The sequence below is a fragment of the Dipteris shenzhenensis genome, chromosome 28 (assembly GCF_047967505.1).
Source record: "Dipteris shenzhenensis isolate YYH24624 ecotype China chromosome 28, Dip_SZ_1.0, whole genome shotgun sequence".
NCBI classification, from domain to species: domain Eukaryota; kingdom Viridiplantae; phylum Streptophyta; class Polypodiopsida; order Gleicheniales; family Dipteridaceae; genus Dipteris; species Dipteris shenzhenensis.
Genome location: NC_141623.1, coordinates 8,128,959 through 8,156,605, shown reverse-complemented (window position 1 = coordinate 8,156,605; position 27,647 = coordinate 8,128,959). Strand labels below are relative to the sequence as shown.

Below are 27,647 nucleotides of genomic sequence, written 5' to 3'. Positions count from 1 at the left end.
AATTAGTTGACTTTTGCTACACATCATTTTTGCCAAAAGTCACTTACCTTGTATTCTAGCAAATAAATCTACAACATTAGTGCAAGGAACTCTTTTCTGAAGGGGCATCTTAGTTACAAAAATATATATGTTTTAGTGGTTCTAGTGCTATGACAGGTTACTATTTGTCAAGGGTTGTTGCTATGATGGGTTACTATTTGTTGAGAGGAGGTTTAATATGTCATCGCCATTTGTGCTGCCACTATTGTCATTGCATCTAGAGTCTCCATTTTGTTTTTGTTGAAGCCTTTTTTTGAACTTCTCTAGTGCAAAAATTAATTGACCTCTACAAAGTTCTATGACAATCTACCAAAATTGACATGCTATGATTTTCTACGATGATGTGTTTCTTCGCCTACAAATTCCCTCTGTAGCTAAGGCTTTGTCCTTAGTACACGTGGCATTTTTGGCTAAGGTCTCCTTATAATAAGGTTCATGATTGGTTAAATATAAGGTTGTATATAAGGTTGATTGAAGGTATTTTTTCCTTTTGCCATTGTTTCTCAAGTCATATAAAGTCATTATTTTTCTATCCTTATTAGCAACAACAAAGAGGAGGATTTTGTGCCTTACTAGAAGCAATATTTTAATTTGGGCATCAATGGCCCAAGATTTTTTCATTGGGCTTGTGATATTGCAAACACTCGTTAAAAATCTCTTATTAATCAAGAGATTATTACCATATTTGTTTGGGAGAATTTACAATCCTGAGAGTGCACTTGATTTGAAGGAAGATGAGCGTACTCAACCATATGTTTTGGTACGTCCAGAGAATAGCCGACTCCATTGTTTTGGTGATGTGTCCAAATGTGGAGAGGCCACTTTCATAGAGACTATCATTTTCTCATCTTTTTTTAATACGTCTTATGTTTGTACCCTCATTTTATATTGGCATTTTGATGTAGCATGAATATGCACATTATTTCTCTTCATTTTGTAAAGGAGTAGACACTACCATGTCATGATAAATGACATAAGTAAGACCCTCCTTCCTTCTTTTGTAGAGAAAACATTTATGCAGGTTCAAGGAAGCTAATTATATCCATGTGCACATTGCTTAGTCATTATGTGAGGATGACAAAGGTATAATGCATATGGGGGTTTGAGAAGGTCAAGCAACTTTATAGAGTCACATCGATTAATACACTACTCTCCTTACTGGTAAAGTCTTCTCCTTTAGTTGATATCACCTAATGTTAGTGCCATGCTTCACCCATTTTGTACTAACGTGGAGTGATTATATTTATACATTAGCATTATTAGAGTGGTTTAAATGTACATCTGGGTGATTGGTGGATGACAATATTGGATATGATTTAGATTAACAGATGAGGGCTTGGTTCCTTATTTAGTGGGTGGTGAACCCCTTGTATTGTGTGGATCATCCTAGCATTCCCTTTGGTGAAAGTGATAGCTAATCCCATCCATTTTTATTGTCTCCATTTGTGGTCCTCCATTAATCTTTCTCTCCTTCCCTTTGTGAGTATTCTCCTCATTGAGCAATCTTCTTTGTGGATTCTAATAAGTTCTCATCATGATCTTGTGTCATGAATATCCTCCCATCAAATCCAAGCTTCTAGCATCCATAAGAGAAGCCAATAATAAGAGGAAGTCCGAGGAAAAATTATAATTCTCAATCTCAATCCAACAAAGAGATTCAATATGCACATAATATGATGTTGCATGGAAAACACAACAAAACCCATTGATGTTAGGGAAAAGATCTTTCGCAAGTTAAAAACTCACTCTTCCCCCACATTAGTAGATGAAGAAGAATGTAATACTCCATAGAAAGAGGGGAAAGATCAAGATTAGATGTTTCTCCACGTTTAAGATCCATACAAGCCATCGAAGAGTCCAATCACATGGACTTGGGCTATGTCTCTATTATCCTTCATGAGAACAATCAAGATCTCAACTTGATCTTGATTGGCAAATTCTCTTTCATCATAATCAAGCTTCTTGCATTCCAAATAAGCACCAAGATGAGAGAAAAACCCAAGAAAACATTTCCATACAATGGGTATTGCAAAATAGAATTGATACTCAACAATAAAGGAAATGCAAGAAATAACCATAGCTCATAAAGGTATGTATATGCAAGAGCATGGCATAGAAAGGATGGAGAAAAAGCTAGGGAAAAATCCAAGGAGAGGATTTTGTCTAGATTTAAACACTTAAGTTCCACTACTTCAATTACATTTGAACTAAGTTCACCTAGTTGGGTTGCATGGTAACCAAGTTTGTCTAACTCAACATATGTTAACCAAGCGACGCTAATTGGGTTGCATAGTACCTTAGTTCATCCAATTTGCTTACATGGCAATTAGATTCTTCTAGTTTGATTATTTAGTAACCAGATACATCAGGGTTGGTTATCATGGTCCACCAACACCCTATTTTTGCCATGGGTACCAAAACTGTGTGTTCAACAATCATGGGCAACAAATTGTGGGGCTTGCAGTTGTGTCAAATTGTGTGCTCCTAATTGGTGATCTAACTAAGTTGGTTCTCGATGTCTATATAAAGGGGGATACCCCCTTACTTGGTCACCACTCACTTAAAAACCACCCCTACAATTTTGACCCTCTTTGTTGCTCATGGCACCCCTCCTTAGCACTTTTCCTTGAAGTGTCACAAACCCATATGCTCTCCACCACCTCTTCTTCATGGGCAGCTCTTTTTCCAGGATGAGAACTACATCTGAAGTCCTTTTGGAGCTTGGTACACAAAGTCTAATCTTTCCTTATTGAAAGATCCATTTTTCCTTCATGATCCAAGGGTTTTCCTTCAGAGGCAACTTTGCTTGATAACTATTTTACATCAATTATGTGAGTTATCAAATGGTTCCCATGTCTTATAAGTGTCCATTGGCTTGCTAGGCTTTCATGTCTCCCAAAGCCTTCGAACATAATTAGAGTAGCACCAACAAGTGCTTCTTCTCTAACCCTTGGGCTAGGTTTTGGCTCCATAGCCTTCATGAGCTTATAGCTCGCTTATAGCTTGGGCTACAACCATCACACTTTCTCTTGTATGGTCTTTGCATGCCAATTCCTTGCCCTCAATTGAGCTACAACCATCACATGTCCTCTCATAGAGTATGGGTTTCTTCTGTCCATTACAAGTTCCATCATGAATTATGCTTTTGACATGGCCTCAAGTTCTCTCATATATTATTCTTCTCATCGCCTTTAACTTTTTAGAGCATAGAGAAGAGTTTTATGTTCCTTTCTCAAGGTATATCCAAAATACCCATTAACATACTATGGATATAGCTTCTCATAGGTTATACCTATCATCTAGTTCCCCATGGAAGTTCATCGCACATTGTCTCATGTCCGTCATCAAGTGTCCATCACAACACTTCATAACAAATTGCACATTTGCAAGGTGCTAAATTTCATGCACAAACCTTGATTGAAAGTCAAGAATCCCCAATGAATTGCAACTAAGTGGCATAGCTTGAGGGTAGCCTTAACCCTTAGTAGGGTTTAGGTATATTTATGATAAAAATGCACATAATAACTTGTCAAAATAAAAGACATTGCATATTAATTTACCTTTATTGGACAATAATTCAAGACCTATTAGAGATTGGCTTAAATTGTACTAACTAATCTTAGTTTTCATCGATTTGTGATAGCAATGGTTACTTGACCTAATTTTGAAGTCATGTCTAATAATTAGACCAACACTCTCATGGGAAGTATAAAAAACAAAATGGGGAGGCATGGGAGACAACAAAGATAAAAAACAAGATACAGACACCAAAAATGCTTCCATCTTCCATTTTTCAAGACGTTGTACATAGAGTGGCTCACAAAGAGTAGTTGACCTACTTTTCAAATCATGTCTAATTGTTACAAACCAATGCTCTCATGGGAAGTAGAAAAACCAAAATGGGGAGGCATGGAAGATGACAAAGATAAAAAACAAGATACACACGCCAAAAATGCTTCCATCTACAAAGATAAATAATAAGATACACATGGCAAAAATGCTTCCATCTTTCCAGTTTCCACGAGGTTGTACATATAGTGGCTTACAAACAATATCTTAATCCATAAATCACTCCCCTCCATCAACCTCTTAAGTCATCTCAATCACACCAACTCATGCTCTTACCTCATATCTTACATCGTCCTCACATACATCACCACTCTACCCATGCACATACACATACATATAGTCACACACACTTAGGATTCTTAGAGTACTCAACAAACCCCCCTTCATCGTGAACTTGGTGTTGTCTGAGAAACCATTAATAGCCATGGTGATTTGGGCTCTAAGACTACTGCACGTACTTGCTAGAGAAAAAGCATGGTATGTTCTGTTTTGAGACTTAGAGGCTCATGGCTTAAAGGCTCAATAAAGCATGGACTTTGCAAAATATTCAAAGCCCAAGTTGCTCTCAAGGAGACAATGGAACCAAGTCTTAAACTCTCATGTCGACCCTCATAAAAGAGATTGATCTCTCATGATAGCTTACATCAGTTAACCTAGAACCCCCCCTGCCCACCCCCCTACCCCTTTACTCTAAGGAGGGTCATGAAGTCAACATTGGAGACTTTTATAAAATCAAGGCATTACAATATAAAAAACACATAATTATAGTAATCATTCTGAGGGACATCTCAGGCAAGGACATCTTGGGCAAAGAACCCTTCACACTCACACAAAAGAAGAAAAGGACACATCATATGTCTATCATGGCCATATGTCTATCATGGCCATGTCAAATATGTGATACACTTGCACACCTCCACATAGGTTCTACATGGTCCCAATATCCGATGCATACGCTTCATATTGAACACCTTAATATGAGCTCTACATGGCCTATCAACATATTATCATAGTTCTTGTGGTCCACCATACTTTTGTCATGCCTCATCTTGGACAATGTGACTCACCATGGTCACAAACATGAAATATTATGTTCATTTCAGGCCTATGCCATTGCTAAACACCTATTGGAAATTTTGCAAAGATGATTTCCAAAAACACAAATTGCATACTATTTCTTCCTCTTTGCTACAAGAAGACACAAGGGCTGTAAGAGAACAAGAATATATACTTGCTTAAGAATTGCCCGATGTACACAATGTTCATACGATGTCCTCAAATATAAGCATGCAATCAACCTCCTGTATACTCACCAAAAGTCTTTCATGCAAGATAATGATCTTTTATAAGACATCGCTTATGGCTTTTGGACTATTATATGTTCACCTTTGAAGTATAAGCAGGCAAGATAGAGATCATCACCGTCTCCTACAACCTCATTAATGCAATACCCATCCACCACTGCCCTTAGAGACACTAATTGCAAAACCCACATGATGAAATTGCTCTACAGAAACTAGATTGGGGTTCCCCAGATAGTCTTTAAAGAAATATGGGCTTTTGCTTTGAACCATACTAGCTCTTGAAATCCATCCAAAGCCAATTCTATATAACCTTAAGGAAGGTGCATCTCATAGCTTTGCACATCGGATGTTAATTGTGGATCACCTCTAAAACATGGTCCTTGGCAAAAGCTTAAAATCAACTAATAATCAAGTGGTATCTCATCTATCATCAACAAATTCTAGGTGAAGGAAACGTGGACAAAATAGGCAAGAAACTTTATGAAAATGGGTTTTCTCTAAAAACATTGGAAAGGCAGATTCACAAGGTGGTGGCAATAGAGATGCCCAAATCATCGAGCACTTCAAACGATGGAAGAACAACCTAAATACATACTGGATCTTTGTTGACAAGCAACCCAAGTAACAATACTGAAGCCACTAGGAATTGACACTCAGAATCTTTTGATGAGCTAGACACAACACATTACTAAGAGTAGGGAGAGCTACATGGCTCTAATGTCATGTTAGAAACCAAGTATCATAAACAAAATGGGGAAGCATGGAAGAAGACAAGGGTAGAAAACAAGATGCACATATCCAAAAACACTTCCATCTTTTCATTATCCTTGTCTTCTTCCATGCTTCCCCATTACAACTGGATAAGATAATCACATTGAAGATATTTGATGCTAGTAATCATATGCCACATTAGAAGGACAGGTTCTTAGAAATACATATGAACAAAAATGCTAAAAGAAAATGTTATCATGGGTGACAATACAATGCATAAGATTGAAGCTATTAGCAATATTCCATTTCAAACCAATATAGGTTTTGTAGAAACTATCGGTGATGCTTTCTATGCTAGCAATGACCCAAAATCATTATCTCAGTTTGTCAAATGATAGAAAATGATATGGAATATGTCTTCAACCAATATGGTTGCACTATCAGCAGCGAACTTAGTGATCCTAGCATAATCATTACAAAGGTGCTATTAAAATTGGCGAAATGTTCAAGCTTTCTTCAATAAATCCAATTCAGAAAGCACTACTTGCCTATCATTAATAGCAAGTTGTTTATTTAAGCACATTATGGCATAAGAATTTCATATACCTCAATGTTACAAGCTTGTTTCTTTGAAATGATCAAAGATGGTTCAAGCCCCTCTGTAGGTCTACTCTTAAAAAGATGTATGTGAACTAATAACCATTCCCTACTTTATGGTTTTGGAGTACTCACATTCTTCATACAATTCACTTAAATGTTTGGGGTTATGCATCAACTTGTACTTCTTCAGCTTAATTGATGAGTTCTCTAAAAAGGCTTGGATCTATTTCTTGAAGCAAAAACTTGATGTTTCGAATGCATTCAAAGAATTTAAAGCATTCAATAGAAAGCAAATTGGCAATCACATCCACATCCTACAATAAGAAATTGGAGGAGAATAGAAACTAAATAACTTCAATACTTTCACAAGAGTCATGAAATAAAAAGGCAATTCACTTATAGCTATATTGTTGAACAAAATGGAGTTGTAAAAAGGAAAAGAAGGGTCGGTCTAGAATTTGCTAGAATGGATGATGGATGAAAAGAAGGAACCCTCTCCTTAACATGTGACCCCACAACCTTAATGTATAGAGTCAAAGTTAACCTCTTGTAGGGCATCCTTAAAGAATCCACACACAAAAGCTTTGGGATCTCTACCCTTAATGGATTTGTGATATAGAATGGAAAGACCCCAACATTCAAGGTGCTCTTCTTTTGTGAATGCTTGGCTTCTAAGAACAAGTTTGTAGTAGTCAGCTCTCCACGATATGCAAGGCTATAGATAAATGCATGAACGTACATGTTCCTCAGTTGATGGTAGTGGCGATATAGACATATTGCAAGGCAAATGTTTGAAGATGTTTGTAGCAAACAGAAGCATAGCTCAAGTGCTAGTGTTCACAGAAAGCATATTTATCAATAGATACAAAAACCTTGAAGTTGAAAATTTTAAAGGTTTTTTTGGGGACATTTGTAGGTTCTACTTAGCAAAAAAATATAACTAAAATCTTTGAAATTTGTAGGCTTTAAAGAGTTCTATTTTCAAAGTTTAAGTTTAATTTCTAAAAAATTTCGAGCTGCCTAACATTATATCTCGATTTTTTACATACAAAACTTTCTTTCTTTTTTTTTCCCAGGAAAAAGGCAAACTTCTATTATTAGAGAAGGAAACAAAAATGTAGTCTGAAAGAGCACTATCTAACATCTTAAGAGAGAGCGGCGGGGGAACGGACTCATTCCTTTTGCCCAATCGTGGAAGCAATATGAAAACGCAACTTGATAAAAAGTGTGTTTAGAGAGGGGGGAAAGCAATGAAAGCTCTTGATTTAAGGGGATGATATGTTATGAAGAATGGACTAATTGAGGAAGTGGAAGAAGGGGAACTTTTCAAGGTGGGGATATTTTTCGGATTGTCTCTCAACGAAAAGTGTTTGTGTTAATTGCATACTGTCTATATTGTGCTATGTCTCGTTTGGCTTCTGGATAGCTGTGCTGCAACGAACATCATCTCCATCTCCTCTTTCAAATTCGCATTTTGAGCTCGCGATTCAGCCCAATTCCGTCCATTTCCATGTAAGTAATCACTCTCCTGTCAATAAATCACAGCTCTCTCTGTCCTTCATTCATTCCCCCCCCCTCTCATTTTGCACAACTTCAAGAGCGTTCTTTTGAGCCAATTCACTGGCCCTCAATTTGCTTGCTCAGCCTGCTCAGTCTAGATTGATCGAAAAGCCCAAAACCCTAGTGATCTCACCTCCCATCTCGCAGACTGCTTGACTATGGGTCTGCATTTCCGGCTTACTGTTATGCTTCTGATTGCGTTCTTTCTCTGAAACAAGGTGGCGACGTGGCCGTCTACAATGAGTTCAAGTCCGTCCGCACAGTCACCGGACGTTACGGAATCGCGACCATCCTTCCGAAAGCCAGCAAACGATACATCTCGCAGGAATTATCGGCGCCATTCCCCTTCGACGTCACGTTCCCAGTCGCCTTCTTCCCCAGGTGTCGTTACTTCGTTGCTCCAATTTTCCCTGGCAATTGTAAGAGATACTCGTGACCTTTTATCCTTTCCTCAAAGAACATTATCGGCTTTGGACTCTGTAAATGCGGCTTGTTTGAAGCTATGCTTTTTGACACGCCTTTTCACTTGCGTAAGGTCTCTTTAAAATTAGGGTTTCCATGCCTACCGCGATGTGTGACTTTCCTTGGAGGAAACAAATATTGCTCAATCTAGGGGTACTTCCTGCTGAGGTTCTTCTCATGTATGTTGGGGAGAGTGCTTTCTCAAAATAATTGAGCTCTGGTTTCGGCTGTTCTTTTGGATGAAAATTTTGCTCTAGTTGCTTTTTTTGTTGGGGTGGGTAGGGGGGATTCTAACTGATTTAGCTACGTGTTTGGCCAGTTCTCACCATTCAAGGTAATGCAACTTTCGGTGCCTGTTCCACTAAGTTGGGACATGGACTTTGTTTTGCACCTATAAAATCAGATGTGTGGTGTTTCTGGATGTTCATGTTTTCTGGGTTTGTGGAATTATTTGAGATCTTATGTTTGTGTAATGGTACATATTGCATTTTATGCTGATTATGTTCATGGGATGCTGTAGTTGTTAATACCTCTGCGTATTTAGGTTGTGGGTGACTATATCATGAGGTTAAAACTGCACTCTTTTTCTCACTCTTAGGATAAGTTTGGGCACGTTCTCATCTATAATTTGCGCAGTTGTTTTGTATTGTCTGCCCAACGGTAGGGTTTTTGTTGTAACTTGTTTTATAGTTTCTGAGATTCTGTCTAGTGCTAATATTAAGTTTATGTTTGATAAAAAGGTCGATGGAAGCGCAATAGGAGTCCATCTCTGTATAGTCAAGATGATGGGGGACCAAAGAGGGGAAGGAGAGTCGAATCAGAAGAATTGGGCAGGGGAGATGCTGGACGAACCAGGAGGGGAACAGATGCAGGGGCATATGAGCATCGAAACCGGGATCGGTACGGTAAATCTGATGATTACAATTACGACTACAACAGGAGGCATAGTAGTTACCATGATCGGAGTCATCGCCACTCCATCGACTCGAGTAACCGATCTGATTATTATCGTCGTGACGAAAGGAGACATTCTAGAGTTGATCCAAGGAGTCCTGAAAGGACATTTAGAGAGAGGGGCAATGATGAGAGCAGAGAGAGAAGAAAAGATATCAGGCCACATGATCGAGATAGGGATAAGGAGAAGGACAGAAGTGATGACAGAGACAGGTATAGGAGCAAAGATCGAGAACTAGGTTCTGGAAGGGCAAAATCTGGAGCAAGACGAGGGGATATAGATTTGGATGTGGATGTTGAAAGATCAAGAGATTCAGATGTTAGAGACAGAGAAAAAGGAAGAGGAAAGGATTATGATTATTATCGTGGAAGGGAGGATCATCATGAACGAGATCGACACAAAGATAAAGAAGAGAGACGAGGTGGAGATTGGTACAAGGAAAAGCAGGAGTCCAAGGTAGACGGGGATAAAATGAAGGAAAGTTTCAAGGAACCTGGTCGACCAAAGGGCAGAGAAGAAAGGGAGATTGTGAAAGAGGATGATGATCATAGAAACAGAGATTTGCATAGGGAAAAAGCTGAATCTGAGAAGGATTATAAAAAGTTGAGTCATGTACCTGATGCTGGGATGGATGGAACTAATTTGAGTGGTGCTATTTCTGGAGATTCAACAGAGAAGACACGAGCTGGACGTGACAGTAATGAACAAAGAGAGAAGGGGAGAAAACACCCAAGTGAGTTTAACAAAGTGGGATTTGCAAGCTCTGAGACATTGTCCCAATCTGAGGATGTAGGTCCTGGCAATCCACATGGTTTAACTGCAGCTGCTCCTAATCATGTTGATGAGTCTGGGAAATCAGTTTTGGCTACTGGAGATGAAGATTTAACAAAGGGGACAAAATGGGGTCCTGCAGCAGAGAGCGCTTCAGAAGTTGCGCCTGTGGCTTCAGAGGCAGAGGTAGCAAATGATTTTAACCATGCGAAGCTGGCAGCTATGAGAGCAGCAGAGCTTGGTCAGTTTTTATTTGTTGTCTCTGAGATACTTCTTATTCTGTTGGTTTATGTTTCCGTTTTTAAAAATCGAGTGGTGCTTAGGTTTCGTATGTCTGCTCTCCCAGGTGTGGCTCACCCACTGTAGCAGGATTGTATTTGCTTCAATGATCAATAATGTTTTACTTTTTAAATATGAGCATTCTAACCTGTTGAACATATTTGACATCTTTAGTCAACAAGAATCTTGGCGCAGGAGGCTTCATGTCTGCAGACCAGAAAAAGAAGCTTTTATGGGGAAGCAAACATCAGGTATGATTTCTGGCCAATTTTGGATATGTGTTGAGCTTTGTGGGTATAGCTGTGATGGTGTGGGCTTGCCTGCTGTTGCCTGTTTTGTTGTGTGAAATGCTTTTTTTTGGTTTTGGGGGGGGGGGGGGGGGCGGGGGGGTTGTATTTTGGAAAACAAAGTACAAAGGACTGATGACAAGATGAATTGATTTTTTTCCAGTTTATCCAAAAGTCTGTGGTTCTCCTTTTGTTCACTCTCCTTTATGTCATGATTGTGCATCTAAGCAAGCACTAGGTATCAATGGGCAGCAAGATTTGACTTGAAAGGAAGCGTTTGTGTTTACAAAAGTAAATCAATAGCCCAAAGTCGTCAATAGCCTCTCAATACCAAGGGTTCTGAGCTTTGCTGCTATAGTTGTATCATGGAGGATCTGTCCCTTGTCTTGAATACTGGAAATTTGATAGTCAGGATATATTGGTCCTGCCTTGCATAAGGTGATGCCAGAGATGTAGCTTGATTGAAGAAAATGTGGACTACTTTTTGATTAGCCTGCTAGCCTTTGTCACGGCTGCGTCTGCCTTTCACCTCGGGAGACAGAAACTCAGTGCGAAGACTTGTGTATAAATGGATGCTCAAGTATGTGTGGGTGTGTGGATTTGTATACACCCACTGTTGGGCACTGATGGCGTCAGTGGGGATGCCATAGTAGCTAGTCCCTGCTAACTCACCTTCCAATGTTTGCAAGACCGTTGTTTTACCCTTCATGCTAGTTATCAATGAGGATGAGTGTGTTTGCAAGTGCGGTCTCCCATGTATTAAGCCACGGACTTTCTAGGGTAGCTTCACCAGCGAAGAGCTTTGACATTCCTGTACTACTGTCCTCCAATGCATGATGCGGTCGAAGTCTGTACACCCTTAGGTTGATTGCCATCTAGCATCCCCAAGCCTACTCTCACCAATTTTTGTGTCTAGACATGCCTTATTATCGATATGTTCTTGCGAGAGACTAAAATGAAATCATTTAGTCTTCACAAGCAGTTGTAGCTTGAATGAAGAGATTTTGGACTTCCTTTTGATTAGCTTCTCTTTTAGTGCTAACTTTCATCATGGCTGAGTCTGCCCTTCACCTCCAGAGTGCTGACAGAAACTCAGTATGAAGATTTTGTATAAATGGATGCTCAAGTATGTGTGGGTGTGTGGATTTGTATGTGTGACATATGTTTATACTATGGTCTACACCCACTGTTTGGGTGTTGATGACGTCAGTGGGGATGTCATAGTAGCTAGTCCTTGCTATGCGTGATGGAGTTTATGGTTTTCAACCTTATGAGTGACTATCATGAGATGAAAAGATCTATGCTGAAAATCACAATCTGCTTGTGGCTGATGGGCAGCAAGCAACAGGTGCAATTAGGCTTAGAGCATTTAATGTACCCTAGGCTTGCTAGGGCCATAACTTAGGCTCCTGAGAATTTACCCAAATTGAAACTAGCGGTTAGGGGCTTATTGTGCACTACCTAATGTGCACATGACTGGTTGGGTAAAAAATGAATACACTTAAAGCTTGTTGGTTCCGGAGATGGCATCCAACTCTAAGTATAAATTCTATGTTATCATCCATGGGAAGCCAGTGGTAAAGCATTCTGTAGATCCTGTCAACATCCTCACTCTCCTTCCCATCTTTGTCATCGTCCTATTGAAAAATGAGTGTCTTTTTAATGTCCAGTCGTGTGACATTGTGGCTCTCGACAGGTGGTCATTGTTTCTTCTCACGAAAAGAGTCAAGTGCCATTGAGAAGGATATTATGTCATATGAGGGGCTGCACCCAGAAGATCCAATGGTTGTTGACGTTGGCCTCTTGGGTATCACATGTCAAGCTATTCTTTGATCAGGAGGGATAATCCCGTACTCTCTCACAATGCTCATTGTGTGCACTGAAACTGTGAGCTGACCCAAAGGGATCCTTAATGCATGTACCAAGTGGATGTGAAGATATTGGAGACTTCAAATGAAGCTCTGCTTCGTAATCTGAACAAAGAAAAAAGGCTCCTATAGAGCCTACACTTAGTGAGACATGCTTAAGGAAGTCTGAATTAAGACTGAGAGGCATATTAGCTGACCCTGTTTCTCTTTTGTTTAGATGATGTATGGTTGGGACATCTAGGATGTATGGGTAATATCTCCGTCTATAAACTCAATGTAGTGAATCATCCTATGACTCGTGCATGCCAACATCGTCACGCTCCTTTCGTGCCATATAGGAGAGGAAAGCAATCCTGAAGCAAGTAGCTGTCGGCATTCAATTGCAAATGGGAAGCTTGAAGCTTCATTTGGAATGGAACCGAGGGCTATTGCAAGAACTCCAGGAAAGATTTGACGTGTAGTGCTCATAGTCACAATGAAACGCGTTTCATTGGTAACGAAACATTTTGAAACTTGCAAAACGTTTCGAAACGTTTCATTACCAATGAAACGTGGAGTACCTTTACATGTACTAACTAAATCAAAGATATTAATATTTCAGTAAACTTTAGTTAAAACATTGTAATCTAGATTCTAGTCTCTATATTACTAATTTTTAAAGTTCAAAGCTCACACTCTAATTTAAATTATCTCTAGTCTTCTGTAACAACTCGCTAGTAACAACTTACAAACTAGAGTACTTCCAATATCATTGGGCACTATAGGCATTGTATGAAGGCATTTGTGATTTTTAAACTCAGTTTGCATAGTTATATGTATGCAGGGCATAAAATTTGCATTTATCAAGACCCAAATATACAACGCCCCCTATTTTTTTGAAACGTTTCAAAACGTTTCACGTTTCTAAGTATTGAAACATTTCTTTGAACTATGGTAGTGGTGTGTTAGAAAACATAGAGGTAGGTTGCTTGCTTAGGGCCAACACGACTGTGGAACAGAACTCATATACATTTGCTTTACTTGAAAGTAGAGGACAATCTGGATCTTAGATGTATAGCCAGAAACAGAAAGATATATAGATGAATCTTGAGTACAAAAACTTGAGGAGCTAGTAGGGGAGGCTCCCTCTGAACAAAGCTCTCATTGCACTCCGCACAGCATTCACCTCTGGAAACAACCTCTGTGGTCAGGTATGGCTCTACTGCAGTGTAGATCTGCCTGTGTGTATGTTCTCTGGAGGGTACAGAACTGGTGCAGAATTGTACTGCTTGCTGGGCCAGATATGGACTCCTTCTCAGACGCAAGGGCCCTCCTTTTGTAAGGCCTGTATGCCCCCGTCTGTAGGTATCTGCAGACCAGGGCCAATCTGGCCCTCTGCTCTGCCCTAGTGCGCCAACCTGACAGACTGCTGACTGTCATGACAAGAGAAATGATTATTTAGTTAATTAATAGTCATTAGAACCTTATTATTGTAAGGCGCCAATTTGATGGTGCGGTTATATGTTTGTATTTATGATCGATCAAGCGGTGTAAATAGTAACCGCCAAAACTATGTAACATTGGCCAATGATCAGTAATAAAGATGTGCACACATGTGTCTAGGTCCTAGGGGCAATAGGAAAGGGAAAGGGTGCATTAGAGTGCATTGAATGGTAGGTGCATGGGTCATAGGATAAGGGTAGGTGTAAATGGGAAGATGGAACTTGAGTGATCTCAAGGGACATTAATGAAAGGGTATCACCCTTTCATTGGAAATCTCACGTAGCATTCTCTCTACCACACTGCATTCATCCGTCATCTCGCAGCTCTCTACGAGTCCAAGAACACATCCAGGATTCTCACCCTGAGAAACCAGATCAAGCAGAGTTTCCGCAATAGCAATGAAACCCTTGGGGGTGATTTTTGTGGTTTGGACCAAAAAGGGGGCAAAATACGCTTAGTTTTCAAGTTGGTCATTGGTGGGCTTTTGAAGGCATGGGCTGCCACGTGGCAAGCCCATGCAGCCCCTTTTGGAAAGGAAGGCCTTGGGCAAAGGGAATGACGCGATGTGGGTTGACTCCTACAGACGGACATTTGCACGCAAGGAAAAGGAGGCGGAGAAGCAAGGAAGAGGACGCGAGGTACGGTCGTCATACGGACTGGTAGTGGCGAGCTGTACCGAAGGGGTGTCGTCATATGGGCTGTGCAGGCTGTGCGAACGGTTGGACGGAACAGTCCGTGCAGACGTATGACTGTACAAAACAGTCCCTGCAGATGGTACGGACTGCAGCAAGGAGTACGGTCTGTTCTGTAGTATGGACTGTCAGCGTACGAGGAGCTGCACGGGTAGTGAATGATGCTAGTGCACAGGCTGTACGGACAGATGCATTGTATAGACGATTCTCTTCATTGTTGTACGGAACAGCTTTCCAATGTGGCAGCGTAGGAGTGGTAGTTCCTCCCTTGTGTGCATAAGCTCGTGTATAAGCTTAGTTTGATGCTCTCAAGATTGATTGGGTGAGTTAGTTATGCTCTTGTGAATGGGCACTTGTTGTGAACTGTTCGGGAGAGTCTTGCTTGGTAGGGTGATTCACAGTGAATGCTTGCGGAGGTTGTTCGTTCTTTTGAGCACCGTGGGTAGTTCAGTTATGCTTTCACCCATTGTGTGGGTATTCCAGTGAGTCAATGGATGAGAGCAAAGCCCTGTAGGGCTAATGTTTGTGATACTGAGTGAGTTTGTACTCATTGTGTATCCTATTGGTTGGCTTTGGCTAGTAACATGTTCCGTGTGGGAATATGCTTTTGGTTTCTCTAGGAGATGGGTCACGTGTAGGCATTGGTTGCTAGGCAGACGACATATCTTTGGTACAGCCTCCTTGCTGAGTAGGCAGGGGTCGGGAATTTATGCTTGGAATGGGAAGTATCCTTGGAACCTCGAGAGGGATGGTACAGGTGTGACTGCCATAGTGTTTGCTGTATTTTGATACTAGATCTCTTTTGGGAAACAGGTTATTGTATCAGGATATGTGCAACCCATAGGGTGAGAGACTATCGGTCATGGCAGTCCTAGATAGTGGAGAAAGATTTGGTATGCTTTCTTTCTCTGCTTTGAGCAGATGGATGACTAATTGGGCACTGGTAATAGCTATGGGGAACTGTATGGCCAAGTGTGGTTATTAGTGACAGTTTAGGGCTGTGTGCAAGCTTCTTGGACTAGGGATGGAGACCTACTGCCAGGAGTAGTGAGAGGGGTGAACAGTAAGGACTATGCAGCGTATGGGGTGGCTCACTGGATGTGGAATGCCCCAGCTGTAAGGAGTGTATTCTTTATGTAGCCTGGATTTCAGGGCCTCTCACTTGATTAAAGAAATACCGAACGAGGTGCTAGTTAGTTAACCCTTGTATCTTGAAAATAACTTAATTGCAGCATAATGAACAATCAAGATAAGGTTCAAATTTGGTGTTCTATAGGATATTATGTCCCCTTAAAACTCATGCCACTCCATAATATCCTATTTAAGACATATACAAAGTATGGTTGAGTTTCGAAATTGTTATACATGTCAAAGATTTTGTAAAAAATCAAAATTTGCCTGGCTATTAGCATCCACTAAAATTACATTTAAGACCATACATCATAATAAGCATGATTATCTAGCTCCAAAGTAATATAAACATATGAATCATAGTTATCCTTAGACTCTAGGACTTTCAATCTCTTAGAAAACCGATTCTAATAAGAACTATGGACGTTAAAACTGAGAAAACAGCTTGAAATTTTGCTGCTAGGTTGAACTTAAAACTCTAGATAGAACTCAAAATAAGAAGTGAGTTCCAATGCATAATTCCAAGTTTTTTAAAGCATATAAGCTATTATGTCATCAAAATCCCAAAATATTGTATCAATGGCGTCGAATAATTCTTAGGAAGTGGTTAAGTTAATAGGACATAAAAGTACCGTAGGACATTTTTAAGTCCTTCTACCAAACTAGTGTTAAGCCTTGGCTATCACATCCTCACTAAATTCTCTCTTTGGAAATAGCATAAGTGATAGAGAGGTGCTCCATGTCTATGTTTTGGATCTCAATTTCTTCTACTAATGATCCTAAAATAGGTCAAATTCTTCCCTAAGAGAAGATGAGATTCTCTATAGTAGTTGCTTGTATGTCTCTTAGCCTTTTCGATGAATTTTATTGACCCTTAGCTCAAGGGATTCATTATATGGAGGCCCTTCATTCCTTTCTCTTTGAGAGCTACCTTGACTTGAGTGCTTAGAGATGTGCCAAAAATCTCATGCTACATAATTAATGATTTAGGGCCAAGCCCTATGAAATGAACCTTTGCTAACTCTCTAATTCGATTTCCTCAATCACGGGCGATGGCATCTCGTATTTCCACCCAGCCAACTTCGTGGATCACATGGTTCATCACATACGTAATTTTTGCCTCTCATGCCTATCCACAAAACCCACAACTCCCTAGATGGTTCCCTCTGCCACATGTCGTCATTTTAGCCCTTTTTACTTGGTACACCATTTACCCCTCTCTTGGGGCACAATTAAACCATTTGCCCCTTGGCATTATTACACATTTAGGTGCACCTAGGCCTTAGCACTCAGAACCACCTAGTCAATGCCATTACACCCTCACCTAGGACCTTGGCAGTTACTTCTCTTGACCATTTTATTTACGCACATTAAATATTACAGAAGTCGGTCATCTAAGAGAAAATGCCCTCCGATCTTTCCGAGGTCACGCTATCTCGGCTAGAGCATAACATTCCTTCCCTCTTCAAGCATCAGCGTCCTCGATGATGAAATCTGGGAACACTCTCCGTAACTGGTATACGGATTCCCAGGTAGCTTCCGATAGAGGTAAACCATGCCATGCAACCAACACCGTGGGGATCTTCCAATTGCGCACTTGCATTGTTCCTCGGTCCAGGATTCTTGTTGGTTTGCGTCTTGCATTATCCTCTATCTCCTGAAACAAAACAACACCTTCGATTAGTGAGTCACCGGTATGCAAAATTTCTTTAAACGAGAAACATGAAACACTGGGTGCGCCTTACACCCCGGTGGTAATTCTAATTTATTGGTTACGTTGCCTATTCTTTTTAGAATTAACCATGGCCCACAGTATCGAGGTGATAACTTAGCACACTCTCCTGAAGTCAACGACTTCGAGTGCGAAGGAACTCTGAGAAAAACTTTTTCTCCTTCCTTAAATACTCTTATAGACCGGTTTTCATCCGCATATACCTTGGCTCTATCCATAGCCTGGCGGATATTAGCTCTCGCAAGTGCTAGCATCTCCCGCATCTGAATCACAAAGTTCGCGGCACTAGGCACTTTCTGAGGTACTCCAACTATAGTTGGATTTGCTGGTGTATAACCATAGTTCAGCTCAAACGGACTGAACCCTGTAGAGGAATGATTTCTATCATTGTAGGCAAACTCCAATAATGGCAACCACTTGTCCCACGTATGTTGCCTCAATGACACATATGCCCTCAGCATATCCTCTAAAGTCTGGTTGACTCTCTCCGTCTGACCATCCGTCTCAGGATGATCCCCACTACTCATTCCCAACTCAGTCCTTAGTGTCTCAAAAACCGCGGTCCAAAAATGATCGGTAAATCTGACATCTCTGTCTGACACTATGGATCTAGGCAATCCATGCAGACGAAATATATGTCTAATAAACAAATCCGCCACTTGCGGGGCACTAACAGACTCCCTAGTCGGAATGAAGTGAGCCATCTTGGTTAGACGATCAACCACCACAAGGATAGAATCATATACTCCTTGTGTCGTAGGCAGCCCTACAATAAAGTCCATGGAAATGCTCTCCCACTTACTTAGTGGTATCTCCAAGGGCTGTAAAAGTCCGGGTGGCTTCACCCGCTCGGCCTTGCTTACCTGACACGAGAAACACCGTGTCACATATTCATGAATATGCTTTTTCATCTTTGGCCAAAAGAAATCTCGCTTCACGAGATCATATGTCTTCTCGACTCCTGGATGTCCCGCACACGGACTATCATGGCACTGTCGAATGACTCTCTGCCTAAGATCATTCTGACTAGGTACTACAACCTTGCCATTTCTTTCTAGCATACCATCCCTTATGGTATATCTTGCATAAGTTTGGCCTTTTCTGGATGCCAGGTCATCCTTTTCATTTTCCCCGGGTTTTAACACATGAGCCTTAGGCCATAAGCTCTGGACAAACTCGTTCACTTTTTGAGTTTCTCTGATCTCGGTCATCAGAGCACTCTCTAATATCGTGAAACTCAGGTTGTGCATAATGCGAGACAACGCGTCAGCAACCTTATTATCTTTTCCTCTTCGGTACCGAATTGTTAAATTAAACTCCTGCATGAGCTTTGCCGACCTAGCTTGGCGGCTCCTCAAGTCAGGCTGTTTACTAAAATGTTTCAGAGTATCATGATCCACATCCACATAAAACTCTGAACCATACAAATAATGCCTCCATGTTTTCAAAGCATGGATAACAACATACAACTCCAATTCATGAGTTGGCCAATTCCTTTGAGAGGGAGAAAGCTTCTTGCTTTCAAAGGCTACTGGCCTTCCCTCTTGAAGGAGAACTACTCCTACCGCAATGCCACTTACATCGGTTTTCAGGAACAACGGTTTCTGGGGATCAACTATTTTTAACACCGGTCCTGTGACCACAGCTTGTTTTATGGTGTTAAAACTTTCTTGTTGATTTTGTCCCCAAATAAAAGGTACTTTATCTGAGGTCAGATCAGTCAATGGCTATACTATTTCGGAATATCCTTTGATATGCCTTTTGTAAAATTGGACAAATCCCAAGAATGATCGCAACGCGGTCAAACTCTGAGGGATTGGCCAAGTTAGTATCGTAGCCACTTTCTTCGGATCCATTTCTACTCCCTGTGGAGTAATTATGAACCCTAAATATTCAAGCCTAACCATACACAATATAGTTTTCTTTTTATTTACATAAAGACTGGCTTTCCTCAAAGTACTGAACACTATTCTCAAGTGTTCACGATGCTCAGTAATACTTTCATTGAACACTAGAATATGATCAATAAAATGTACTACAAACTTTCCGATATACGGACGTAGTAAATCGTTCATAAGCATGATGAATGTCGCTGGAGCATTGGTAAGTCCAAAGGGCATTACCAAAAACTCGTAATGACCAAACCGGCTTCTAAAAGCGGTTTTATGCACATCCTCGGCTCTAATCCGGATCTGATGGTAGCCACACTTAAGATCTATCTTGCTGAAAATCATGGCTCCATGTAATGCATCTAGCAAATCATCAATCCGAGCCATCGGATACCTGTGCTTAACAATGATATTATTGAATGCTCTGTAATCTATACAGAGGCGAAACGTATCATCCTTTTTCTTCTTTAATATCACTGGCGAAGCAAAAGGTGAGAAACTTGGTTGAATCTGCCCCAACTTGAGGTATTCTTCTAGTTGTCTACGCACCTCCGTCTCTTCAATGAAGCTCATTCTATAGGGAGGTCTATTTATAGGTTCCGCGCCTCCGGGATCAGTTCAATCTTATGCTGAACTTTCCGCTTTGGAGGTAACCCATAAGGTAGTTCATCCCTAAAACATTCAGAGAACTTCTCTGATATTTCTTTATCCAACTCGGCCATTTTCCCATCTTGGGTAGCCTCAGTGCTAGTCGATGCATCATCAATCGACTCTACCGATGCTATACACAGACACAGAAACTCTTTCGGAGTCCTCCGAATTTCCATGGCTGAAATCAGTGGTTCTCCAGGTAAATCCTTTTCACCTCGCAAAACATATTCTACCCCGTTATCTTGAACTGGTAAATATGCTTTTTCCAATCAATGGCTGGATTTTTTCAAAAATGCCAAGCCATGCCCAGGGCTATATCTGCGTGAGCAAGTCTGGTCAATTCAAAGTCCAGCTTCTCAACATAGTCCTGAATTCGAAGTTCCAACTGATAACCCTTTGGTCCCATACTTCAGTTGAACTTCCGTCCGCCATCCTGACCGTATAAGCATAGTCAGACGGACTAGTTTTCAACTTGAGCCTCTTAATAAGCTTCGAGTTGATTACATTGTGTGTTGACGCTGAGTCAAACAACACAATCACATCATGAGTGGCTACTTGCCCTTTCATTTTAATCAACTCGGGCTCATTGAAAACCGTATATCCCGTTGCTGCGGGCTTTGAAAGGATGTTATCAGGTGCACCGCTTACTAACTTAGTAACAGACACACTTAACAACACAGGTACTAACCTCTGAGAAGGTCCCGCCAATTGCATCTGCATATGTTCTGCATTGGGACTCTCCTGCATTTCTGCGTCGCATTCAGATATTATCATATTGGCTGTGCGACGGTCTTTATTTAGTGGACAATCTTTCCACTGATGTCGTTGAAGGCAGCCGAAGCACAATCCTTCTTTTCTAGCTTTCTCTTTTTGTTCAGGGGTCAACGAGGACTTTAACCAAGCCCGGGCTGCCATTAGAGTTATTTTCCTTTTCACCCCAACGGTGGTACTTGTTTTTGCTGGTCCCTCAACCGGCTTCACCTGCTTGGTTTGGCCACTTGGCTGGGAGACACTTGTCTTTGAAGTCCATTTCCTCTGAAATCCCCCTTTTCTCGGGTACTCATACTGAGTCCCTGCCTGCACAAATCCACTAGATCTGCCTCTAGCATCCTCATAGTTCAGGGCTACTGCAATAGATTCATCTAATGTAGTCACATATTTAGCCCGAACTTCCATTTTAATCTTGTCGTTCAGTCCATAGATATAGTCTTTTAATTGAACCGACATAGGGAGAGGGTCTGTTATCTTCATGACACATTCCCTGAACTTGTCAGTGTACTCTGCCACCGACAGATTCCTCTGAGGAAGGTTTCTATAAGCATCCCAAGCTCGGGACTCTTCGTCAGGTGGAAGAAAGTGTTTCTTAAACTCAGCTTTAAACCCTTCCCAGGTGGTAGGGGCAACTTGATCTTTCTGTTGCTTTATCCACCATCTATCCGCTGCCTCAATAAACAGGTGAGTGGCCTCATGGATTTTCTTTAGATCAGATCTGATTTCACAAATGGCGAAGGCTTCTTCCCACTTGTGTAACCAAACCTCGATCACATCAGAACTGCGCTCGGTCATCCGACCAGCGTACTTCTCCGGTCTATAGTTGGCAATATTAGGCACCTTGACCCTCGCACGCTCTGATGAATGTATACTGGGCTCTGGAGCTTTGCCCTTATCAATTCTAGATGGCCTAGCCGACAAGGCTTGCACCATCTCCCTAATCTCATTCTTACGAGCATTCACTTGAAGCTGCTGGTTCATGATTTGCTGTAAAGCTTCTTCTAATACCGAAATCCTACCGACCAGAGTAGGTGTTGTGTGATGGGACATTTGTTGTGTAGACCGTGCTCTAGATTCACTAGGATTCACCTTGGAATCTTGTCCTTCTGCCTCCATAGTTTCAAAAGGGAAAATAGTTTTTTTTAAATAAAATAAATAAATAAGATTCCCCTTTTGTTATACAGGGATTCTAAACGGTAGCCTCTGCTGTACAGAACGAATCGACTACAAACTCAAAATTTGTATAAAAGGGAAAAGAACTGCTCCCTGGAATAATTCGTCATGGACGGCGCTGAGATCCAGAATTCCCTCGTCACTCCTCCTGTTGAACCCTGTTACGCTGGTTTTGGACCTCAGGGACAAGTCTCGAAGCTTCGAGGTCCTCTGGCCTGTGTAAAACGGGACTGTCTGGTTTTTTTTTTTTTCGTTTGCTATTACGTAAGTTATCGCCCTGCTCCACCTTCGCTTGACTCCACGTAGGCGCACGTCGGTGCTCAGCAAAGCTGCACGTCGTCAGTCCACGAGGGAGGTCCAGGCCTACAACTCGTTTACTGACAGAATACCTGTAAGCTTAGCTTCTGGCATAACCACTACCCCGCAAAGCCCGTCCGTCAAGGGTGCGCCATGCTATCGCAGCACGTCGCCAATCTGCTCCGCTATTTGGTGAACGCTCGTCGAAGACCTCCCTCACAACGAACTCAGCCACCGTGCTATTATCAGGCTTTGCTGTTCGTCATCACGGGCAACCGAATTATCACGCTCTCCCTTTACCAGACCGCTCCAGATCACGCTCTCCCTTTATCAGGCCGCTCCAGCTCTTGATCTCTACAATAGGCTCTGATACCAAAATGAAACGAACCTTTGCTAACTCTCTAATTCGATTTCCTCAATCACGGGCGATGGCATCTCGTATTTCCACCCAGCCAACTTCGTGGATCACATGGTTCATCACATACGTAATTTTTGCCTCTCATGCCTATCCACAAAACCCACAACTCCCTAGATGGTTCCCTCTGCCACATGTCATTTTAGCCCTTTTTACTTGGTACACCATTTACCCCTCTCTTGGGGCACAATTAAACCATTTGCCCTTTGGCATTATTACACATTTAGGTGCACCTAGGCCTTATCACTAAGAACCACCTAGTCAATGCCATTACACCCTCACCTAGGACCTTGGCAGTTACTTCTCTTGACCAATTTATTTACGCACATTAAATATTACAGAAGTCGGTCATCTAAGAGAAAATGCCCACCGATCTTTCCGAGGTCATGCTATCTCGGCTAGAGCATAACACCCTATTCTATTTGAAGGTCACCATGATTGACATTCCTTATGTGATTCTTATAGTGTACTATAAGGTCTTTGTTGAGCTAGTTTTGGCCCTTTTAACCTTGTTCCTGTGGGAATATGCTTCTGGTTTCTCTAGGGGATGGGTCACGTGTAGGTAGTGGTTGCTAGGCAGACGGCACATCTTTGGTACAGCCTCATTGCTGAGTAGGCAGGGGTCGAGAATCCATGCTTGGAATGGGAAGTATCCCTGGAACCCGGAGAGGGATGGTACAGGTGTGACTGCCATAGTGTTTGCTGTATTGTGATGCTAGTATCTCTTTTGGGAAACAGGTTATTGTATCAGGAGTGAGAGACTATTGGTCATGGCAGTCCTGGATAGTGGAGAAAGCTTTGGTATGCTTTCTTTCTCTGCTTTGAGCAGATGGATGACTAATAGGGCACTGGTAACAGCTATGGGGAACTGTATGGCCAAGTGTGGTTACTAGTGACAGTTCCGGGCTGTGTGCAAGCTTCCTGGACTAGGGGTGGAGACCTACGGCCAGGAGTAGTGAGAGCAGTGAACAGTAAGGGCTATGCAGGGTATGGGGTGGCTCACTGGGATGTGGAATGCCCCAGGTGTAAGAAGGAGTGTATCCTTTATGTAGCCTAGATTTCAGGGCCTCTCACTTAATTAAAGAAATACTGTAAGGGGCGCCAAGGTTTGGGCCCAATCTGTGTCTTTGACTTGGTGCAGGGGCACTCTAGCTCCCAATCTGCTGGTAATACTTTTGCTGAATTGTTAATGTAACAGTGTTGACTGCTTACTTGTTAGTTTTACTGCCCTTTGAGTTATTGAAGGCCTGTTTCACAATCTTAGATGTGAACTCTTTTATCTATGGTGTATGGGCCTTAGGCATGTTTAGAATGATTGAGCAGGAGCTAAACAGCCTATTTTTCTTTTAGTTTCAAAAGAGAGTTTGGTTGAGTATGCATGTGCTTTCTAAGTTAGGAATGTAATTTTGCATCTTTGTAGGAAGCGGTACATAAGAGGTTCATTTAGTTTTGTGTTTTAAATGATTGATTCATTCTGTAAATTCTTTCTTTTATTCCTACGTGAGAGAGAGAGAGAGAGAGAGAGAGAGAGAGAGAGATTTTATTCCTGTTTTTTGGTCGATTTTGTTTCTTGATTTGTTTGTTTATTTTTGCTTATCAGTGGTCACCTTCTTCCTTTCTTCTTTATTTCTTGTTTTCTTTCTCTTTTGTTTATTTGACGTATTTTAGTAAGCAGTGGGGTTTTTGCGGGTCTTTAGAAACCCAGTATAGCTGCTTATGCTTGGGCACTAATGATGACATGAGTGTTGCTTTGATTGCTAAGTATGTCTCCCTTTGGTTTTTTTTAAAATTTTGCTACCTCATTTTTTCTTCTGTTTCGTTTTCTCTTTTATTTGCTTTGTAGAAATTTGGACTTAACAACAAAAAATCTGAAATTGTATGATTTTATATATTCTAGTCTTACAAAGGTATCTTGTTTATGTACATGCACTTACGGGTGCTGACAACTGTGAAGGGATATGGTAGGCATGGCAAAGTTTTGTGGTGGAGGTCAAAACTGCATGATTTTTATTTCTATATCTGTGGCTGTTTTAAGCGCGAGCCTGAGTTTTTTACTTCAGTGGTGTTTATAAGTTGTAGGTCATCTTTATTGGTAACTCCTTGAATGTTTGGGTCCTGTTCGCAGGAGCCTGTAGCTGCAACTGCAACAAACGTATGGGATGCAGTTCAGTTTGCAGACAGGGAGCGACAAGAGAAATTCAACAAGCTCATGGTATCACTCACTCCTTAACGATAATTGTTAGTATATTTTAGTATCTCAATTGATGAAGGTTTTCTTCCCTTTCTTTAGGCAGCGATGAACTTGTGGCTCCTTTTTTTTGTGATTGTTCTTTGGGGCTTTTCATTTTGTTTTGATTACATCACCGTTATATGATCCTAACGCTATTTTAGAGCCTGAGTGTCTGCTCCTACCTCTCCCCAATTGTAGGGTGTGAAAGGCGAAGCTGCAGCAGGGCCAAAAGACAATACAGCGAAGGTGTCTGGACTGTTCACGGCGGAGAAGCAGCAAGAGCTACAGCAGGATTTGGAAAAGCAATTTACTGCTGGTTTGAGACGGCGCGATGGTCGAACAGTGGGGTTGGGGCTTTAGTTGCAGATAATTGTTTGAATAGCATGATTTTGGTTTTAGTTGTTTCAAAACATGCTTTTGAGGGATTGTCATCATGGATAAGGCAGGGAGTTTTCTATAAACAAGCAGGGCAAATATTTATTGCTTTCGATATACTGAGGTGCATGTTAAGTACGAGCAATGTCTATAAAAGGGCTTCACTATGTAGCGATGGTATTCAAATGATTTGGACCTCCGTGTGGGTGAAACACTCGTCTGCTTTACTTCTGTACAAATTTATGGTTCGCTTGTCGCTTTTTCAGAAGTGCACGATTAGAGATTTTTTTTAAATATGCGGACATTTGGTGTGCTACATTACCACTAGTTCTCATAATGCAGGTATTGGTTTTAGTTTGTGGTTTGTTGCTTTCTGATTATACTTAAGGCTGTTTCTTTGTCTCTGGCCCCCAAGACTGGTGAGGGTAGGAACACCCCTTTCAAAATTTTGCAGCTTGATGGGTTGCTTTCTAGCACAGGTGCTTAGTATGACCACATCAATATTTACAAATTCCACATTGGCCAAATCAAGGTTGAACCTTGTTTGCATGCTGAAGTGATTTGCTTTGATCGCATTTGTGGATAGCCAGATTCCGAATTCATAAGAACAGGAGTGCAGGCTTGGGGTAAGTGAAAACTAATTCAGGGCCATTTAACCTTGTAAAAGAGCTGGCTTGTTTAGGAAGTCTTGCGATTGTCCTAGGCGATTCTCTCGTGAAAATTGAGTGCAAGGGAGACCATGTATACGAGCTACTAGGCAAGCACACATGTTAGTTACAAGGAGATATGGATCATTAAGTATAGTTACACGCATGAGAGAAGCACGTGTTTGTAGTATAATTTGAGGAGCCAGAGCTTGAAGCTTCTGTGATGTTGCTTCCCCTTCACCTCGGAAAAATTGGGTGTTGGATGAGATAAATTGTGCCAAGGCCAATTTGTGGTCATTTGATAATGTTCATGTTGTGTCTTCAATAGTTTGCATTGTGCCAAGGCCAATTTGTGGTCATTTGATAATGTTCATGTTGTGTCTTCAATAGTTTGCACTACCATACAATGCTGAGCATGTGAGTGGAGTTGCGGAGTACCTAATACCAATTATTCAGGGTGTTTTTGATATTGTTTTATCTTTTGGTTGACTGAGACGTTTAATAATTTTACGTGTTTGATTTGATAAGGAGTGTTCTTAATTGAGCAACGAAACATGCCAAACGGGCGAGAGTTTGCCTTCACCTTTGGAGTGTTGATAGAAACTCAGTATAGAGACTTTGTATAAATGGATGCTCAAGTATGTGTGGGTGTGTGGATTTGTATGTGTAAGAGCATATGTTTATACTATGGTCTACACCCACTGTTGGGCGTTGATGACGTCAGTAGGGATGTCATAGTAGCTAGTCCCTCCTATGGGTGATGGTTCACTTCTATTGAATCAAACCAACCTGATTACAACCATATCGCCTCGCTTGCATCGAACATTCCACTATCCTAGCAACTCAGGTCAGAGGTAGAGAACTCGGCACACTGCTCTCTTGTTCTGTCCTCTGCCTGTTACATCCATATCACTTCCTAAGGAACCGCCTTTCAAGAGAGTATGTGCTCGGTGCACCAACCTCCATCTATTGATTGGTCGTGATGATGCAATCATTTGCACCTTATGCTACAAAACTGGTGCTCAGTCGACTTTACCGCTTCTAACCGAGGTCGACACTCGGAGGCCATGCACGACTCCATGTTAGCCTAATCCAGGGGCTCACATCTCGCCTCAACTATCCTTGGTTGTCTCCTCATGGATTAGCAAGAATGAGACGTTGCTGGAACGCGGAAGCTTCAGGGTTGAAGCCTCGTGGTTGTCGATGACGCCTTCGATGGAGGGGAGGTTGGAGATGGATTGGTTGTCGAGATGGACCAACCTCGTCAGCAGTAGAAGAGTGGGGAGGGAAACAGGGTGGCTCGACTTCAAAACGGTGCTCCTTGGGTTGCCAAGAATAGATTTCATTGATATCCATGAGACGCTGCTTGGGGTTGGTGAGCCAATTTATTGTCTAGGCTTTGGCTATTGCATTAGGAAAAAAGGGAGCTTGTTTTGGGACCTTTTAGGGTTTAAAAAAATAGGCTCTCGACCAATCA

At 41.4% G+C, this 27,647-nt stretch overlaps 1 protein-coding gene across 3 annotated transcripts; it reads left to right on the top strand.

Moving 5' to 3' along the window:
* The first annotated feature begins 7,780 nt into the window (after positions 1-7,780).
* Positions 7,781-25,832, top strand: LOC147883131 (pre-mRNA-splicing factor). Of its 3 annotated transcripts, none has more exons than XM_087399757.1 (6): positions 7,781-8,015; positions 8,282-8,444; positions 9,266-10,492; positions 10,726-10,781; positions 25,044-25,130; positions 25,310-25,832. In XM_087399757.1, the coding sequence occupies exons 2-6, from the start codon at positions 8,303-8,305 to the stop codon at positions 25,814-25,816; spliced, it is 2,019 nt and encodes a 672-aa protein (XP_087255883.1). In that variant the 5' UTR covers positions 7,781-8,015; positions 8,282-8,302; the 3' UTR covers positions 25,817-25,832. The 3 variants fall into 3 exon arrangements, with proteins under 3 accessions (XP_087255883.1, XP_087255882.1, XP_087255884.1); XM_087399756.1 differs by having other exon boundaries at positions 7,782-8,015; positions 10,705-10,781; XM_087399758.1 differs by having other exon boundaries at positions 7,783-8,015; positions 10,705-10,781; positions 25,347-25,638.
* Positions 25,833-27,647: the final 1,815 nt, after the last annotated feature.

Bases quoted from the DNA above. Each gene is read 5' to 3' on its own strand.
- LOC147883131 (XM_087399756.1), top strand. From the start codon at position 8,303: ATGAGTTCAAGTCCGTCCGCACAGTCACCGGACGTTACGGAATCGCGA. The intron at 10,493-10,704 runs GTCAGTTTTTAT...TGACATCTTTAG, and splicing joins TATGAGAGCAGCAGAGCTTG to TCAACAAGAATCTTGGCGCA. The intron at 10,782-25,043 runs GTATGATTTCTG...TCCTGTTCGCAG, and splicing joins TATGGGGAAGCAAACATCAG to GAGCCTGTAGCTGCAACTGC.